The following is a 19,641-nucleotide window of genomic DNA, read 5'->3' on the forward strand; positions in this document are numbered from 1 at the left end:
GGCGCGACTTCAGGTGTGAGTGTAGAGCCGGCTTAAGAATGTTCACATAACATTATTGTCAATGGTAATTTCATAGCCTAGAATTTATAATAATATCCTCCAACCGAATTTTGGCCACGGCGGCCAATCTCCATACAGATTAGCTAACTGCGCGGGAGATATTTTCAAGTGTGTGGGCAAACACAGGTGCAATCTCTATTCCCTCACTCACACTCATAGCCTGACGGACGGAAATCCGACACAACCGAAGAGAAATCAGATGCAGGATCAACGGCTTTACGTAGGTACTATCCGAGGCAAGAAGGAACCATTGTCATTACGAATATATAATTTTATGTTTTTAAAAGAGCATATTAATTTTATGCCTACTGAGCTAGCCCGTTTATACCAAACTTTTGGTTCAATTTGCTCAAGAGTTAATATCGAAACTTCGTTATAGCGAAGTTTTAATCTATTCTAGACCGTGACAGCCTATCGTAAATAGTGGCAATAATAATCACAATGTACCTACCTAGCTAATAGTCATTTCTGATTGGATACCTCTCTCTCACTATTATGCACATTGCACAGCAGAAAGAATACCATACATTAAGCAAATTATTAAAAAAGTGACTATCACAGTGTGATAAATCCCAACATTGTCCGCGGCATGAAGTTAATATAGAGGTCTCTCTACCTAATCCCATACAAAAACAGAAAGAGTGCTATACTAACTTCATCCCGTGAATTAGTTACTACAGTGCTATTTCTGTTACGTACCCATATGATTAAGCCAAACAGAAACAGCACTAACTATATTAGCTTCATTCCGCGGATAGGGTATAATAAAGAAAAATCTCTCACAGCCATGTGAAGTGACTGCAGCACAATAAAATTGTCTATGACAGTCTTGTGATAAAATTTGACATCTGGCTATAATCATCAAGTGTCAAAAAAAATAAAAAATAAAAATAATGTTATTGGTCTGTGATAAAAATTCTGAACCTAATACGGGAGGTGAACGCATTTTTGTAAAATTAAAATTAAATAAAATTAATTTTTGAAAAATGTCGGATGATAAGGATGTTGTGAAAAACGACGCTGATCCTGAATTGGACGACTTATTGGACAGTAAGTTAAAATTTAATAGTATAACCCTAATAAGTGTTACACAACTTTGCTTAAATTACCTCATAAAATTAATTGCATAAATAATAATATGATCTAATAAAATAATAGAAATCATCTGTGCTAAACGTACTGAAAGAATTAGGGTTATGTAGATCGTTTCATTTTTAATAGTTTTTTAAATATTGTCATTTTATATAGTAAACTTTGGACTCTATATAGCTCACTAAAAATCAACAGTTCAATCAGTAATTTAGGCGTACCTACCTATTTTTTTTGTCATTTTTACTATCTCTACTCAAATCCGATTCTTACCTCAGCTTTATAGATAATGCTTAGTACTACTTACTTCAAGTCTGTAGTCCAAGAAAAGATGTTTACAATGATGATTAATCCTGAAGAAATCACACTTCTATATGGAATACCAATGATATAAATACCCCAGCAATGGATTTCCTAAAAAAATCAATAAAATCATTTGTGTAATCTGAATAAAAACAAAGGCTTTCTGTCCGTCTGTTGTGTCTGTCGAGATCCATTTAGGGAATCAGAATCTATCGGGTACTTCCCATTGACCTAGGATCATGAAATTTGGCAAGTAGCAATATTTTTCAGCACAAGTAAAGAAAAAAATTCAAAAACCGTTTAGTTGTTTGTGGTTACATCACAAAAAATGTGTAGGTATGTTGATACAGAAGTAGGAACCCTTCATATCTGGCTCTCACTTGACTGGTTTTTTAGCTTTGATTTCAAATGATTTCCATTTATATGTGTGACTAGCTTATGCTCGCGACTTCGTCCGCGTTGACTACTCAAATTTCAAACCCCCCCCCCCCCCCCCCATTTCACCTCCTTAGGGGTTGAATTTTCAAAAAACCTTTCTTAGCGGATACCTACGTCATAATAGCTATCTGCATGCCAAATTTTAGCCCAATCCGTCCAGTAGTTTGAGCTCTGCGTTGATAGATCAGTCAGTCAGTCAGTCAGTCACCTTTTCCTTTTATATATTCAAAGATATCAATTTACTTCAGGTGCCTTACAAGACATGACGAAAAAGTCTGATCAGCTAGCAAAACCGGAGGATGTGCCACAGAATATGTGGAGTGAAGAGTTTATAAAGGAAGCGGCTGCCCAGTTTGAAAGCAACATGGCAGCTATTCTAGGAGGATTTAGTGGGGTACCTGGTAAGGTTCAATTTTGTCTCAATATTTTATAGCTAGTACTTCATTCATTTAATTTAAGCACTCTTCTATCACCCAATCTACTCTACAAAAGATATACTTATAGGTATAAGGTTCTTATTCTGTATTCATAAGCTGTGATAGCCTAGTTGTTAGGATGTCCGCCTTCTAATCGGAGGTCGGGGTTCAATCCCGGACACGCACATCTAACTTTTCGGAGTTTTGTGCGTTTTAAGTAATTAAATATCACTTGCTTTAACAGTGAAGGAAAGTATCGTGAGGAAACCTGCATGCCTGAGAGTTCTCCATAATGTTCTCTAAGGTGTGTGAAGTCTACCAATCCGCACATGCCAGCGTGGTAGACTATGGCCAAACCCCTTCTCACTCTGAGAGTAGACCTGTGCTCTGTAGTGAGCCGGCTATGGGTTGATCATGATGTACATTCTATATTTGTTTTTAAGAGCTTAAAACAAATTTAAAAAATTCTACTAGCTGGCCCTTGGCTTTGCTAGGATTTTTGGAAATCCTTTCTTAACAGTGGTCTGCATTAACACAATATTATTTTATCATTTCCAATAGAAAAGAATAGCAGTCATTGTATATCGGTATTGTGTCTTGAAAACCTAAAAGAAAATTCTTCATGGTTTATTTTTACCCAATGGAATGTAAAAATGTTTACTTGTTGTTACAGAGGACCAAATATCACAAGAACAAATTGCTCAGACTTTTTCAAAAATGGCAGGTCAGTATATTTGGAAATTTAGTACTTAGTTATAGTTACAATAATTATGTCAAAATCAAGATGATTTTCAATAAGTTATACATCCAGACAACATTGAATTAACCATTTATTCAATCTATAAAGAATATCGGCAAAGTTCATACAAAATTTTACTTTGAATGCGTCTATGTAGAAAAAAATATTAATAGCACAGGGGGTCCATTACTTAACCATAATCACCAAGATTTTTCATTCCAGGATTCATCAAAAAAAAGATATTAATATTTTAATATTTTGAGATTATTAAAGTAACGTAGTGGTTACATATACTCTTTGGTTGGTAGTATATGCAAAATTGATGCATTAATATTATCAAGTAAAAACACTTAAGAGTTGTGTGATCAATTCGTGAGTCAGAGACTTTGACAAGTGACATTTGCAACTGCAAATGCACGAATCACGCGCATGCGCACAAAGAGTAGCAAACGAACACAGCTAAGATACTTACCTACTAAACAATGGTCCTTTATATGCCATTGGCATTAGCATTGTCTATAAAAGATCTCTTTCAGTATTTAACATGATGTACTAGTCTGTGATTATAGTTTAGTTGTTATGCACGTAACCAGTTCCGATTTGACAATGGAACCAAGATCCCTATGAATCACGGATAGTTGGTAACTACCTCTTCTAGAAAGGCAATATGCAACCAATCCGGAGCAAGGCTCTCATATTTTGATAGAGCCAAAACACACGAGTAGATATAGACCAGAGAGGAAGCTTGTGATTAAAGATAAACTAGAAACTGGAAAAAAACTGTGAATACAACTGCAATACAAGTCTTGAAGTTGTTATTTAATTTGTAAGTATAAATTCCTTTTAACCCATCCTTTAAGGTTTTATCTCATTCAGATGCATATGCTATCACTATGTTCAGATGACATTCCAATAATCTATTAAAAATCAAAAGTTTTTATTCTTCTATTAAAAATTAGATATAAAACCTTTTTCATTTATTCTGCTTTTAATATAAACCCTCATTTAAAACAACAGCAATTATAAATACTTGTCAAGACTTTGTCAAGATGGCAATGGCAATAAGTGTTGCCATTAATTTTATTTTAATTACGACTTACAATATATAAGTTGTTTAATAGCTCTTGGATAATGCTCTATAAGTATAAAGAAAAGAGAATATTCAACTTTTTAGACGTCCAGTAAACTCAACACTAATATACAGTACCTACGCGGCAGAAAATAATGTACATCGACCTTTAGAAAGAGGTAGCGGTTTTGTAGAGCATCGCCTCTGTCGTTAAGACTGACAAAACGTCACATAGGTATGAGTGACAGAAACAACGCTCTACAAAACTGAAATCTCATTCTAAAGGTTGATGTACATTATTTTCTGCAGCGTACCTACTGTAAATAAGCGCGGATGTAAGTGCGATGGTTTGGTATCTAACAAGTCTAGGTATGCACTATAGTTTTATATCGGACATTGTGTAGAGATGTTCTGGTAAAATTACGTTGATGCGTTTACGGAATATACCTAACCATAATATTGTAAATGCGAAACGGAACTACGGATTGATGTAATTTTTTGCATGAGTATAGTTACACTAGAGCCTAGAGCCGTAAAGCCAGTTTAAGCGCAGACAAATAAACTGTTCCCATTAACCAACCATTACAAACCAACTATTACATCAAAAATTGTTGTAACAAACCCTCAATAATTATTCTTTCCTTGATTCACGTGGGGGCAAAGCTGCGGGTAATAGTTAGCACAATAATAAATATAGTTTGTAAGCATTGATTTATAAACAGTTTTATTTATTACTTAATAATAACGAAATACCTATTTTAAAGGTGACTTTTTCTAGAGTGGCAACTCTGGTAATGTTTTGTCATTATAACCAACACCGGATATGAATTTAACCAAATAATAATTTATTAATTTAATAATTTAATCTACGATAAAGTCTTACAAACTAATTTCGTATAAAAAACTAACTAATTAAATTACTAAGTTTTGCATAGGTCACATTTCTAGACACTTCCTAAAACATTCAGGTAATCCCAAATGTTCTTTGCATCTTGACAAGATCCAGGCGTAAGCATTTGGGAGCCCTATCCCAAGAAAACCCCTACCATCATGTGATTAATGGAAGATGGTTCGACCCTCACCCATGAGTAAAGAGATTTTTGTTAAATTGTGAGATAGGCTTGTGCTCAAGCACGTCAATGATATCGTCAATGATAATAATCATGCCTGAGAAACAGCAATGATGTTTTCCAAAAAGTAATACATCCAGACAACTTCGAATTAACCATTTATCTAAATGTATAAAAGGAAAAGGTGACTAACTGACTGACTGACTGATCTATCAACGCACAGCTCAAACTACTGGACGGATTGGGCTGAAATTTGGCAGGGTTGGAGCGTGCTTGCCTGAAAGATGCCTATTCACTCTTGCCTTGAAGTTGTTCAAGTATCTTATTTTCAACAGAAGCGGCAGCACAAGTACTACAGCCGCCTGCTGAAGGTGCCGTTACAGAACCAGCACCGAGCGACCCTGCAGTCCAAGAGAAAATTGACGAGGTATATAACCCATGTTAATAAAGCTTGAATCGAAAAGAGCTTTTTAAGTATAATATTTTAACATTGAGAGATATTTTATATAATATTTTAAATAAATAAAATTTTGTTCAGGTTTCAGCAGCGATTTCCCAAACTCTTCAAAACCTAAATACGAACGCGGAAAACCTGCAGACTCCATTTTCGGACGCAGATCTTGCGAATATGTTCAATAATTTCAATCTTGGCGAGGCAGGAAACCAGGTGAGACAATTTTACTTATACAAAGAGGTAAAGGAGTATAAGTTTATTTGTAGGAAGAAATCTCTGGAACTACAGAACCGATTTTCAAAATTCTTTCTCCAGTACAAATCTACATTATTCCTGAGTAACAGGCTATCATCATCAACCGATAGACGTCCACTGCTGGGCATAGGTCTCCTGTAGGAACTTCCACATGCCACGGTCTTGCGCCGCCTGAATCCAGCGGCTCTCTGTGACTCGTCTGATGTCGTCCGTCCACCTAGTGGGGGCGTCTTCCAACACTTCGTCTTCCGGTGCGAGGTTGCCATTCCAGCATCTTGGGACCCCAACATCTATCGGTTTTACGAACTATGTGCCCTGCCCTTCAGCTTCGCAACCCGTTGAGCTATGTCGGTTATTCTAGTACGCGGGGTTTTTTTAAAGCCTTTAAATTATTTGATGTGGTAAAAAAAGCTAGGTTAAATTTACAACTTTTTGGGTGATTTCAGGAAGGTAACATGTTCCTACCGTTCATGCAAGGCATGATGCAGTCGTTGCTATCCAAGGAGGTACTGTACCCGTCTCTCAAGGAGCTAGTGGACAAATACCCCACCTGGTTAGCAGATAATAAGGGCAAGATAGAACAGAGTGAATATGAAAGGTAAGGTTAAGGTAGTTCCTTAGTCCTTTAAGCACAGCACATACACTGTACATGTAATATACAAAGTTAGGAATCATCATATTATTATAAACGGATAGATATCCACTACTGGACATAGATCTCTTGTAGGGAGTTCCACACACCATGGTCTTGCGTCACTATAAATTATACCTTTCATCAATCGATCGTATCGATTTATTATTTGTTTAGATTCGAAAAGCAACAGAGTCTCATGCAGCAAGTGTGTGCGGAGTTGGAGCCCGAACAAGAGACCGACGCGGAAGACGTGAAGCGAAAGCGCTTCGAGACTGTACTCAAGTTGATGCAACAGGTATGTTCTAAGAATCCTAATGTCTATCCAATCCATCAGCCTGCTGAAAAATTGCATTTCGATAACTGCAAAAGTGTCGCTACTAGATGGCATAAACAATCGCTTCAGTACTGAGTAAACATACATAATATCACAAATTTCGTCACTGGCAGGAAGCGTGCCGTAGCTTAGAGGTCAGAGCGTCCGGCGCGATCCCAGGAGACGCGGGTTCGATTCCTGCCGGTCCGCAATTTTTGATATGTATTTAAAATTATGTATTTAGGAATTTCCTTGAATTGTAGGTAAAACACTAAAAATTATAAAAATATAATAACAGGAAGTCCTTAATTAGTGCGTATGTTGTTCTAGATGCAAGACCTAGGCCAACCGCCCACAGAACTAGTGGGGGACATATCCGCCGCCCCAGAAGGCTTTGTTGCCCCCACCGGCCAAGACGCGTCACAATGCACTGTCATGTAGTGACAGACAGACATACTCGTGTGAGCTTACTATGTAGTGTACAAAACGTATAGACTAATTGGTGCTTTACTGCAGAAATGGGAATAATCATCCATCGTGGCTTGCCTTCTCAATTTTGGCGTATTAAAACGAATTTTTTTTAGTTTAATTTTAATTCCTTAACTCGCATATGCAGTGGAGTTGAGCCGAGTTGCAACGTCTTTATTGATAACTAGCTGATGCCCGCGACTTCGTCCGCCTGGAATTAGGTTTTTAAAAATCCCGCGGGAACTCTTTAATTTTCCGGGATAAAAAGTAGCCTTGTCTTAATCCAGGGTATAATCTATCTCCATTCTAAATTTCATCCAAATCCGTTCAGCCATTTTTGCGTGATTGAGTAACAAACATCCAAACATCCACACTTTCACATTTATAATATTAGTAGGACTAGCTTCGTCCGCGTGGGAATTGATGGCCTATATTTTCAAGGATAATTAATCTATCAGTGAAAGAATGTTCATAATCAGATCATTATAGTTCCTACATACAAACTTCTACAGTACACGGCAAAAAATAATGTACATCGGCCTTTAGAATGATATTTCGGCTTTGTAGAGCGTTGTCTCTGTCACTCATACCTATATGATGTTTAAATAAATAAATAAATTATTTATTGATCAGAAAACAGTTTAGTCGGTCTCAATGACAGACAGTGCTCTACAAATCTGCTATCTCCTAAAGGTCGATTACAATACTTTCTGCGGCGTACTATACATATTTTGGCTTATTATTGTTTAAAATTGTTATAAGGATAACAAAACACGAAGGAGACCTAAAGGGTGCATCGCGCGCTGTGATCGTTCTGGCAAAGTCAATAAAGCTTAGTTTGTTGTTATCAAAAAGACGGTACGCTTTGGCCACACGAGTAGATATTATAGACCAGAGGGGAAGCTTCACACTAGCTCACGCACACCACGACGTGCCACGGACGCTCCGTTCGCCCAGTTTGGCGGCAAACGGAGCGTCCGTGACACGTCGTGGTGTGCGTAAGCTGCGCTTGAGTGAGTGAACCTACAGCCAGCCGCTAGTATGAAGCTTCCCCTCTGGTCTATATATCTACTCGTGTGCTTTGGCTCCACTTTACTCTGTAGGTGTGTGCCAGCGCCTTAGAGTGAACAAAATACTTAACACTACTCATAGTGCACCCTTTGTCTTTCCACCGGCCACATGCACCAGTTTAAGCTGTGTATTGTCTGGAATAAATTTGATTCTGCTTGGTTTGCGTAACTCAAAGCCTCATTTACACCAAATAAAGGAGAAAAAGCTCGCGACGCGATGATTATGATTGTTTCTACTTTTGTAGAAATTATGACGATCATGTTGATGATTGTTTTTAAATAAAAGTGATAAAAATATTGATAATAATAATCATGATCGCAAGCTCACGTATTGAGAATAATGATTATGCAATAAATGATGTTATTAATTACTAACCCGACGATTGAATAATAGAATTGTGGTTGTGATTGTTATTAATAATAATTATTATGACATGATACACGATGATGATTAATATTGTTGTGATTGTCACGGGAAATGGTGATTGAATGTATTAGTCCGTACAAAATAATCCCTCACGCGCCATTTTAACTCTATGGGTCAACTGCCATGTCAAAAGTACGGCAGGGCGATTGTCTAAAACCTGCATCAATCATTATTACAATCTCAATTGTTCTGATTGGCTGAATTTGTGCGATTCTTGTTGCAACAATGCATTGTGGCCAATAGTGAGCGAGCATTAACCAATCAGAGATGATTGCGATCGTGACATTGTAGCTGTCAAACAACCGCAGTAGGGCCACAGTTCACCTTTAAAATAAGGACTAAAATCGTACTTTTTACATGGAATTTGACACAAAAAGTAATAATGGCGGGTGAGGAGGTAAATTTTACGCGTTATATTTTATTGTGATGTATTATTTTGTTGATTTATAAAATATTATTATTTTAATTGGCAGTTAATAAGGGTTTGCTTTGTTAATGATATTGTGTTATTATGCTTTTATTTGAATATAAATTATTATTAGTTTTGCTTTTAATGGAAGTGTATTAAAATTATATGAATGAAAACATACTAGCTGATGTCCGTAACGTCGTCCGCGCGGATTTAGGTTTTAAAAATTCCGTGGGAACTCTTTGATTTTCCGGGATAAAAAGTAGCCTGTGTTAATCCAGGGTATAATCTATCTCCATTCCAAATGTCAGCTAAATCTGCATAGACAGACACATTTTCTCATTTATAATATTAGTATTGATTTTCAATAAGTTGATATCTATTGTTAATAATAGTGGCTTTGTCTATTGTTTGTGTGCCAAAGAGTCTTTTTTAATCACATTAGAAATTGGTTCGGTTTATACCTAGGTACTTATTTTTTATAAAATTACTTATCAGGTGTTCAATGTAATAATTATTATTTCCATTCAAAATACTACTAACTTCAAAACAATTTTGGTGATGAACAATTTTTCGGTGATCTGAATGTAATATTTTCTAATGTAATGTAAATCAAATTAAAATATTTCTATAAAATCAAGAGTTTGTGACGCTTTATAGTCTAATCTCTCAAACATTCTAAATAGATGACGCAATAAAAAATATAGCTACAAAAATCAATCTATTAATCTATTATATTTTAGTAAATGTACATTACTTATTACTATAACTAATAAGTTCGATGCAGACCAAGCGCAGCGCGTCGGGCGTCAGCGGCGCGGGTGTAAGACCTGCTATTCTACATTCTAAGTCCTGTACGGATGCATGCATATGCGGTCGCAGGCGGACGCATCCGTACTGTGGCGAAAATGCGCTTGAATCCCCGCGCGTGTGAATCGGTAGCGCCTTTAGAGTGGCAGTCTTTACTGGCACAGTGGTGGTCTAAGTTTACTGGCGACACCCGAGTGCATGAAGCGGCATCCGTGGGCATGTGGTGCAGCCGAGCGACCGGCCGTTGTGATTTTTGATGTCTGGATGTATGGGATGCGCCAGCATTCCCAAATTAATGTATTTATTTTCTGTATTATCCGATTTTCTTTATACAGATATGATTGCGCTGCGTTTATTCTGAATCGTAGTTTTAAGTTTTGTGATAAGGGAAATGCTTTGTTATCAACTGTCTTTTAATGTATTAAGTTCTTTTTGTACTCGACGTTTATATTTTTATGTTTAATATGCACAAATTTTATGTTATTTGAACAGCCTTTATTTATTTGTAAGGGTAAACCCGCACTGCGAAATTTCGCCGCGCGACAATCGCGCATGAGGCATCGCATTTCGTCCAATTTGAAATGATGACCAAATGATTTCTTTTCGCGAAAATTTAACATAGCCAGTGCAATGTACCTACATAAAATAAAATTAAGTAGGTATTATGTTATAGTAATTAATACAAACCGCTATTTTTTGCAATGCGGGGTTAATCCTTATTGTTATTTACGAATGTATTGTACCTAGTTGTGTTGTTACATGATAATAAAATGTTATTTTAAGTCACCGTTTCTTTTTTGCTTAAATTGAAAAATATAATACCTTAGCTGCCCTGGCGAACTTCGTTCCGCCTAACAGTCGAATCATTTTTTTTAAATTTTTCTCTCCGTAAGAACCATCCTCGTACTTCATGGAATATTATAAAAAAAGAATTAGCGAAATCGGTTCAGCTGTTCTCGAGATTTGCGATGACCAACACATTTAGTGATTCATTTTTATATTATAGATATGTACCTTTCTATTATGATACAGTACCCGATAGTGAATATGATACAGTACCGTAAAATTCTGCAAACTTTGCCTGGATTTTGCCGTTTTTGGTTTGTGTCTCTGAACCTATTTATTTTTATTGCTATTAATGAGTTTTAGAAGAAAAATAGATCTTTTACCTTGCCAGATAAGACCCAAATCTTTTTAAATTATGCAGTTTTTACAAATTACAAGCACTCAAAGTCATAGGCAAAGATGTAGGTTAAAGACTCAACTTTGCCTAGAAGGATATCTCAATAAATAAAATGTTGATCTTTTCAATACTTTTTTCCCATATGTATGAGATACCGCGCTTGTCCCCGGCAGTCAAATTATTGCTATTAAAGTGATATTTTTTTATTCACAGCGAATAGGCAAAGTTGTAGGTGGTACCATAAGCATTCCATACAAAAATATGGTTAACACCAGGGCTGGGCCAAAAAAAATACAGATTAAACAAATAAACTTTTATTGACTTTTCAAATAATGTTGTGTTCGAAAAATGTTTTAAGTACCTAGGTACTTGTTTCGAAGACAAAACAAAAATATCGGTAATTATAAAGGTAATATGTAATTCAACAACACAACATATAACTTAAAAAAACTTACAACTTATAACGTCAAGAACTGTAGGAACAAAATACAAAATTTTGGTATTAAAAACATCAATATAAAAATAAATTATGTAACAAAAAATACTAATACTCGTTTATCCTAAATCATGTCCTCCGTTTCTAGAGACAATGTAAAAAAAAAGAAATACGTATAAAACTACACATTTTTTGTTACAAAAAATATGATTTGGTAGGTAGGTATACCTATTCATCCTGTTAGGTTTCATATAATTATGGCTTTAATCTACTGACTGACTGACTGATCTATCAACGCACGTTTTCTCCTGCTTCGTTTTTTAGTGTTTCCCATATTTTCAAATAGCTGCAATAGAATTAAGATTACTTAAATACATTGACAAAATCACTAAGTTGGCTATGAAAATGCTTATGAACTGTCCTAACGTCTGGGAGGCAAATTAAATAAGAAGAAAACAGGCTCTATTCTATTAAATAATATTATTATATAATATAATATTAATATAATATTTTGAAAACTGGTCAAGTTCGCATTAGACTCGCGTATCAAGGTGCTGGAATGGCGACCTCGGACCAGAAGACGCTGTGTTGGAAGACCCCCACTAGGTGGACGGACGACATCAGACGAGTCGCAGGGAGCCACTGGATTCAGGCGGCGCAAGACCGTGGCGTGTGGAAGTCCCTACAAGAGACCTATGTCCAGCAGTGGTCGTCTATCGGTCGATGATGATGATGATGATGATGATGATGATGATGATGATGATTAAGGGTTTCACCACCAAAGCTGTTAGTTTATCTTCTTGAGCTGTTAAAGTTGATAGTTTATCTTCTTGCTATTATTTGACATGATAGTAAGTAAGACATATTCTGTGAATATTTCAATATAAACTATGTATTATATGGTACACAAGATTCAGCTTGTGACAGACAGACAGGCAGCTAGACAGCATGTTGGAGACGTCTTTATTTAACCTTTTTTTAAATTAATAAAAATGCGACTAGTGACAACCCTAGACCCAGGCAAAGTTGTGTCACTCAAGTTTCCATAACACTGTGCAACATTGCCTACTAATTTATTTTAACGAAGTCTGCTCCTTTTCATAAAAATATCAAACCGTGCGGAAAATAAACAGTATTTTCTTACCCTGGGACGTTATCACGAAAACACCTTTTTTCTGGATAAAAATGTAAAAGTTGTAGAACACTAAAAATTAACGCACGCTCGCGCCGACTGTGTTTGCTCTACTGACGGAGCCACCATAGAGCTACCATTTTAAAAAATAAAAAATATGTTGCTATAATGATGTAAAATACTACCAAAGGGTAGAAAATAAGACAAAAACTAAACAAATGGGAGATATCGTAATTGAAAAGAAACAGGCAAACTTGAGCTTAGTTTGCAAAGTTGCAGCAGTTTACGGTAATGAAGAAAAACATGACGTCAACTGCGGGCATACTATGTTTCCAAACTGCAGACACGGCAACTGGCAAAAGCCGACTCTCCTTATACTGGCCTACCTAGAGAGTGTACAAATTTGCTTTGCGATGACTGCACATAATATGACGTCCAAAAAAGTAGTCAGGACCAGGTATCGTATAGGAAGGTATATCTTGCATATCAGCACGCACGTCAGAATAGACCCTATAGCCCGCGTGTTACATATCCTAACGATAACCTAGTTCAAATCACTTACGCAGCAAACCATCTTTGAAGGCTAAGTCACTAGGTTATATTAGGTTAAAATGTAAGGATTATAGAATAAATTAAGCTATCTTCGTTTCCTTCAAAAATCCTGGTTGCCGCTTACGTAACTCGCGCGAGGCAGGGAGGCGTGCACAGAGGCAAATGCACTTTATTCGCCCCCGCAAATAAAGCTAGCGAAAACTTAGCGCTACTATGACAGATAATAGTGATTTTGACCACCACAACTAAATTTTAGAGTATTCGCATTCTTTTCTTATTAATGTAATTCGATAAGGACAGTCACACTTTGACAGGTTTAAATTAAATTCAAAACTGTCAAACTTCGTCACCAGCAGCCAATCGCGAGCCTATTGTTTTTTGTAGTGTGAAGTAAAATTTAGAGTCTTTACATGTAAAAGTCATGTTCTGTCTTTTTTCAGCAATATTAAAAAGAAAAAGATGCAGATACTCTTAAATTTAGTTTAGAGAAAGGCAACAGAATCAGTGCCACTACCTAAACACAATCCAATAGCAATAATATTTTGCCTTGAACTTGTAGTGATTTAGTATTTTTCTGACCCGCAATGTATAACGTGCAAAACTCGAGGTCAATGCTCTCCTACGAGGTGGCATTGACCCCGCCGCACGGCTTCGCAACGATTGTTGAGCTCTAGCATTAGTCAGATGTTTTATTTGCAATACATTGCGAACTTTTTAAAAATGCAGGCTTTTTAATGTTTTTTTCGTGTTTTTTGTGATGTCACCTGTATTAGTTTTTGCTAGCATTCTAATTACATCCTGTATAGTGGCCTATTTTATCGCAGAAAAGAAAAAAAAGGAGATGACATACCATTTTAAAAAAAATAGATAATTTTCCAAACATATTTTATTTTTTTTCACAATTTTCTATTTGCTTTAAAAAAACTGGTATATAAAATGGCAACTAATTACATAAGATTTGAGCACACATTTTATTAACTAGAATTATTGTACTTATAGATAGGTTTAAGGTAAATCAGATTATTAATAATATTACTCAGAAGTAATTGTTCATGTACCTACTTAATTATTATTCAAGTGGTACAACATATAGGTTTCCGTTTGTCTAAGTTGATGCTATGAGACTTGATTGAAATTTGATATAGGTATAATGCTCATCAGTCATCATCATAATTATTATGTGCACAAGTGTATGCGCAGACACAAGTTACTCTCACAGTCTGATGGGACAGCAATCCGACACGACCGGAGAGTAATCAGTCGCAGGACCGACGGCTTTATATGATGCTCTCCGAGGAACTGGTGTGAAACCTTCCTGTTTCCGAGCTATGCTATCCACGGATATAAGTTCGTATAAGGCTCGTTTTACACTGAAAGGGAATGGAAGCGAATTTCTAAAATACTACGTAGCAAATTGACTTCTATCTTCACTACGTAAAACACAAATTACTTGCCTAAATGAAAAATTCGCGGGAATTTTCTTTCTCGGTAGAAATTAGTGCTTTTCGGTGTGGCGATAGAACTGTTACGTTACATGTTTTCAAAAACATTCGAAATTAAATTCGAAAACATAGTTTCTTTTGCGATTGGTCGGTGAAATGTTTAACGCCCACTGAGATCTTTGTCTCGATCATTTGTATGGGAGTGCGTAACAGAGAGAGCTCTATACTTTCTTTCCATGGAAAGGGTATTACTACTGAGAATTTCTTGACAGAAAAAACTGTATACCTACTTGTTTTTGACCCGACCCGAGAATCGAATTCAGAACCTCGTTATCCGAAAAATGCTAACCACTATAGACAATCGAGAGATGTAGCATAGTTCTAAATGGTTTTGAAATTATAGATCTTGCATATTAATGAAGTCGTAGGATTGCAACAGAATTTCACATTATGATTTAAATATTATGTATCTATTATCTACCCAATAACAACGTCTTTTATATTTACAAGAACACAGTCGGACTTAAAATTAACCTATTTAACCTACAACCAATCTTGTTAAAAACAATAATAATTTAACTAGACCAAAACAAATAAGACTAACGCAGAAGTAGTGTAAAATCTTAAGTCGGAAATGTTTTCTCAAGCTTTGCGGGATCGTATCTAATGGGTCCTTAAGTAGATGTACCCTCACGCCTTTGATGTAGGCCTTGCAGTATTCATCCCAGTTCACTGAGCTCATATCGAAGTTAAATAGCTCCTTGTCTATTTCGCATAGCTCTTTGTAAAGGTTCTGGGTGTTCTTGTTATGGAACTTCCACTCCCTGAGGGCGAAGTAGCCTATAACAGCCGAGAATTTGTCTATTTTTTGGTATGCTTTTCGTAACCTGTAAGAGAAAGGATTAGATGAGCTGTCGAGGTTTTGTTACTGAAATACTCTTATATCGTTGTGAAAAATATAGAGGTCGCAGGCGACTGATTTCTCACAATAAGACAATAATTTATTTTTTAACTATTAGCTGATGCACTCGACTTTTGGAATTAGGTTTTTAAAAATCCCGTGGGAACTCTTTGATTTTCCGGAATACTTAATTTGCTTTGCATGGGTAGGTATAGATAAATCTTTATCTATACCCATGCAAAAAATCACGTCAATCCGTTGCACCCTTGGGACGTGATTGAAGAACAAACCAACAAACAAACACACTTTCGCATTTATAATAAGGGTACTGATAGTACGCGACAGGTCAAAATAGCAATCGGGGTATGTGGCGGGGGAACGCCCCGCACACCCGCGTATTGAATAAAATGTCTTGATATTAAAAAACCGGCCAATTAACACTTTAAAACATGATATTTTACAAACGGATCTAGTAATCAAAAAATGATGTTCCCAGACCCATAGTATTTTTAAAAGACCTATTCAACGATACCCCACACTATGGGGTAGACGAGAAAAAAAAGTTCATCCCCACTTTACATGTAGGCCTAGGGGAGCTACGCTAAAAAAATTTTTCAAAAATTTTATTTGAAAGAAAGAACACTCACAGACTCGTCCACTGAGGTTTCCGGGAAAAAACGTTATTCTTAGGTATTTGGGTAAATTAACCTAGCGCTAATTTAATTTGTTCTGCCATCGACTTCCTACCTATCTTATCAGTAATAATACTATTTTCTCTTGATGCCAAAACTTACATAGGTTTCTTCCCGATCAAGACCAGGACAGCGTCCACCACGTAGGCTGGTATCCAGTGCAGGAAGAAGCAGTAGATGTTGTACAGGAACTTGGAAGGCGTCAACATAAACAGATAGAACCATATGGCCATGTTCGTCGGCACTTGGAATCCGTGCAGTTCGTTGTATTTCATGAAGTTTTCTGTGGGAAAATATTCAAGTTAAGATTGCCAACATGATCAACCCACCACCGGCCCACTACCGAGTACATGTCTCCTCTCAGAATGAGAAGAGTTTTGGCCATAGTCCACCACGCTGACCAATAGTACGGATTTGCGGTCTTCAATTTGTTATAAGTAGGTAATTCATTAATTTAAGACCACCTCCCTGGCGATTGGTGCTGTGGTCTAATAAGTAGGAGGTCCGGAGATCGATTCCCGGCAGATTCCCCGGTCCTGATCGATTCCTCATGGTTCTTAATGTACTAATGTAGTCTAAGCAGTCTTCCAAGCAGCCCACTATACCTATCATAAACCATAATAATATTATATCTATCTATCTTATATTATTATATCTTCTGGAACTCATTCGATGAAAACATATTTCACCCCAAGAAATCGGCGCTAGCTCTGATAGATATAAAATTAATGAATCGTCGGCAGCTGGTCCATACAGGAGCTTCCTCGTGGTTTGGGAACCACGAGGTTCCCTGGGGGTAGTCCCGAGCAGTCTTCCAGGGAGCTGCTAAACAGCCATCCACCAACCATATCACCGGGAACTAATTCGACGAAAAAATGTCTTACCCCAAGAGATCGGCGATTGCTCTGAAGATATAAAATTATAAATCGTCGGCAGCTGGTCTATAGGAGCTTCCTCGTGGTTCCCAGGGTAGTCTCAACCAGTCTTCCGGCAGCTGTTAAACAGCCATCAAGCAACCATATCGCCGGGAACTAATTCGACGAAAAAATGTCTTACCCCAAGAGATCGGCGATTGCTCTGAGGATGTAAAACTATTGTCGGCAGTTGGTACATAGGAGGTTCCTCGTGGTTCCCAGGGTAGTCCCGAACAGTCTTCCAGGCAGCTGCTAAACAGCCATCCACCAACCATATCGCCGGGAACTAATTCGACGAAAAAATGTCTTACCCCAAGAAATCGGCGCTTGCTCTGAAGATATAAAATTATAAACCGTCGGCAGCTGGTCCATAGGAGCTTCCTCGTGGTTCCCAGGGTAGTCTCGAGCAGTCTTCCAGGCAGCCGCTATACAGCCATCCACTACCATATCGCCGGGAACTAAGTCGGCGATCGCTTTCGGGTTGCAGTTCAAGACGTGAATGAGACCTACTGCTGCGCCTACTACAACCTAAAATATAAAACAATTTTAATTAGACCCCAAGAAAGACAATTTAATTTAAAAGCTATTGGATTTGACATCAAAAAGTGAGGCAATGATGATTTTTTTTTTTACATTTATTTAAAACTGTATCTTTAACTAGGGTTCCAAAATCCAAAGGCGCCCTGATGGTCTGACAAGACGCCCACACAATCTGGGATCTCTTCATTATTACCATCAGAATATTTTATTATACATGTACCTATCTATATAATCTAGAACGTACTCCTAAATATTATTTCCTTTAAAGTAACCATAGGTACCTACCTACTAAAATATATTTTGTAATTAATGAGATACCTATCTATATGGGTACCTACATATTATTATTCAAGAGCTAATAATAATATAAGATATTAAAATCTAGTGGTAGGTAGGTAGGTACCATAATATGTTCAAGATATGTATAAATTAATAATATGTTCAAGTGCTTTGTTATGAAAGCAAAGCCTTATAAGTACCTAGGTAGGTATTTATGATGAGTACAAAATAATAATATCTACCTCTGTACACAGACGAGTACCGAAATGACGACGCAAAATAACTTGCAACCAGACCAAATTTGATGCATCACCTACCTACCTACTTAATAATCTAACATTTAAAAATACATAAGACCTTTATGTAATTTGTGTTGTTATTTTAATTTTATTGAATTTTAAAAGCAATGTTTATTCAAATAATTATTAGTATGGGGTCATTGCATACAATGGCCACTCGCCGCACCGGTCGACCTAGAGTAGGTTTATTAGGTGTAGACTATTAATCGTTTACACCTAACTTATGATTTATTATTATTTTATGACTAACTTATATATATTTTTTATAAATAATAAAAAAAAATGGTTTTAATTTTTTTTTAATTTAATTTTAGTATAATTGTAGGGGTGGTTCGACACCAATGGTGATTAAGATTATCTATCGCACCTATCTACTTATATAATATTATAAGTAGGTACGAATTCGCAATCCAAGCCCGTTAACAACAACGGGCTTAATAAAATATATTATCTATAGGTACCTACTAATAATGATCATCATCATCATCATGATCAACCCATCGTCGGCTCACTACTGAGTCTCTCTCAGAGTGAGAAGGAGTTGGTCATAGTGCGGATTGGCAGACTTCACAAACCTTTGACAACATTATGGAGAACTCTCAGACATGCAGGTTTCCTCGCGATGTTTTATCAAGTGATAGTTATTTAATTGCTTTAAACGCACAACTCCGTAAAGTTAGAGGTGCGTGCCCGGGACCGAGCCCCTACCTCTTATTAGGAGGCGGACTTCCTAACCACTAAGCTATCATAGCTCTTTAATAAAGAGTGCGAATTTGTGAGTTTGTTTGTGTATAAGTAATATTACGTCCTCTACATAATAAAACTCCAGAACCACTGCGACTATTTGAAAAAACTTTCACATTGAAAGGTTAAGACTTAGACACTATTCCAGATGGATATAGGCTAATTAGTTAAGTATCTCACTTCAGATAGGCTAGATAATAGTTCAACCCGAGCCAACGACGTCGGGGCGGGCCGGTAGTGAAAAATAAAATTGTCAACGTTTTGCTTTTATCAAGAACCATCCCAGGATCTACTTCGGGTCATTATTATCATATTATGTATCTCCTTATAGAAGATCCTAATAAGTCCAATAGAGTAAGTTCACTTACCCCGGTAGGACCGTAAACATTGTCGATCCATCCCTGAAGGGGCTGTCTGGCCGTTCCAATCACTGAAACGAAAAATGCTATTTCAAAAGTTGCAGTAAAATAAAAATAAAACAAAAATAACCTTTTCGAAGAAGT

General features: G+C 36.7%; 3 protein-coding genes across 3 annotated transcripts in view; 1 reads left to right on the forward strand and 2 right to left on the reverse strand.

The window, feature by feature from the left end:
- Window positions 1–19,641, reverse strand: part of LOC117985634 (uncharacterized) — a 221,140-nt gene that overhangs the window by 45,569 nt on the left and 155,930 nt on the right. The gene's annotated exons all lie outside the window — the stretch shown is intronic.
- On the forward strand, window positions 978–10,810 carry Pex19 (peroxin 19). Its single transcript, XM_034971627.2, has 8 exons — window positions 978–1,110; window positions 2,139–2,291; window positions 2,980–3,030; window positions 5,520–5,611; window positions 5,723–5,851; window positions 6,340–6,491; window positions 6,702–6,822; window positions 7,171–10,810. Exons 1-8 carry the CDS (start codon window positions 1,047–1,049, stop codon window positions 7,279–7,281), a joined length of 873 nt encoding a protein of 290 aa, XP_034827518.1. The 5' UTR covers window positions 978–1,046; the 3' UTR covers window positions 7,282–10,810.
- The window catches only part of LOC117984947 (fatty acyl-CoA reductase wat-like), a 48,718-nt gene continuing 43,272 nt past the window's right edge, over window positions 14,196–19,641 (reverse strand). Inside the window, exons 8-11 of the mRNA XM_034971626.2 lie at window positions 19,507–19,568; window positions 17,588–17,804; window positions 16,465–16,645; window positions 14,196–15,656 (exon numbers count right to left, since the gene is read on the reverse strand). Of these exons, the coding sequence (XP_034827517.1) occupies window positions 15,308–15,656; window positions 16,465–16,645; window positions 17,588–17,804; window positions 19,507–19,568 (809 nt within the window). The 3' untranslated portion in view covers window positions 14,196–15,307. The remainder of the gene's footprint in view (window positions 15,657–16,464; window positions 16,646–17,587; window positions 17,805–19,506; window positions 19,569–19,641) is intronic.

The sequence above is a fragment of the Maniola hyperantus genome, chromosome 9, assembly GCF_902806685.2.
Source record: "Maniola hyperantus chromosome 9, iAphHyp1.2, whole genome shotgun sequence".
Lineage (NCBI taxonomy): Eukaryota > Metazoa > Arthropoda > Insecta > Lepidoptera > Nymphalidae > Maniola > Maniola hyperantus.

What these genes read in the sequence shown, in the direction of transcription:
- Pex19 (XM_034971627.2), top strand. Translation starts at nt 1,047, where the DNA reads ATGTCGGATGATAAGGATGTTGTGAAAAACGACGCTGATCCTGAATTG. An exon ending in AGGATTTAGTGGGGTACCTG is followed by an intron (nt 2,292 to 2,979) that starts GTAAGGTTCAAT and finishes TTGTTGTTACAG; the next exon opens with AGGACCAAATATCACAAGAA. An exon ending in TACTCAAGTTGATGCAACAG is followed by an intron (nt 6,823 to 7,170) that starts GTATGTTCTAAG and finishes ATGTTGTTCTAG; the next exon opens with ATGCAAGACCTAGGCCAACC.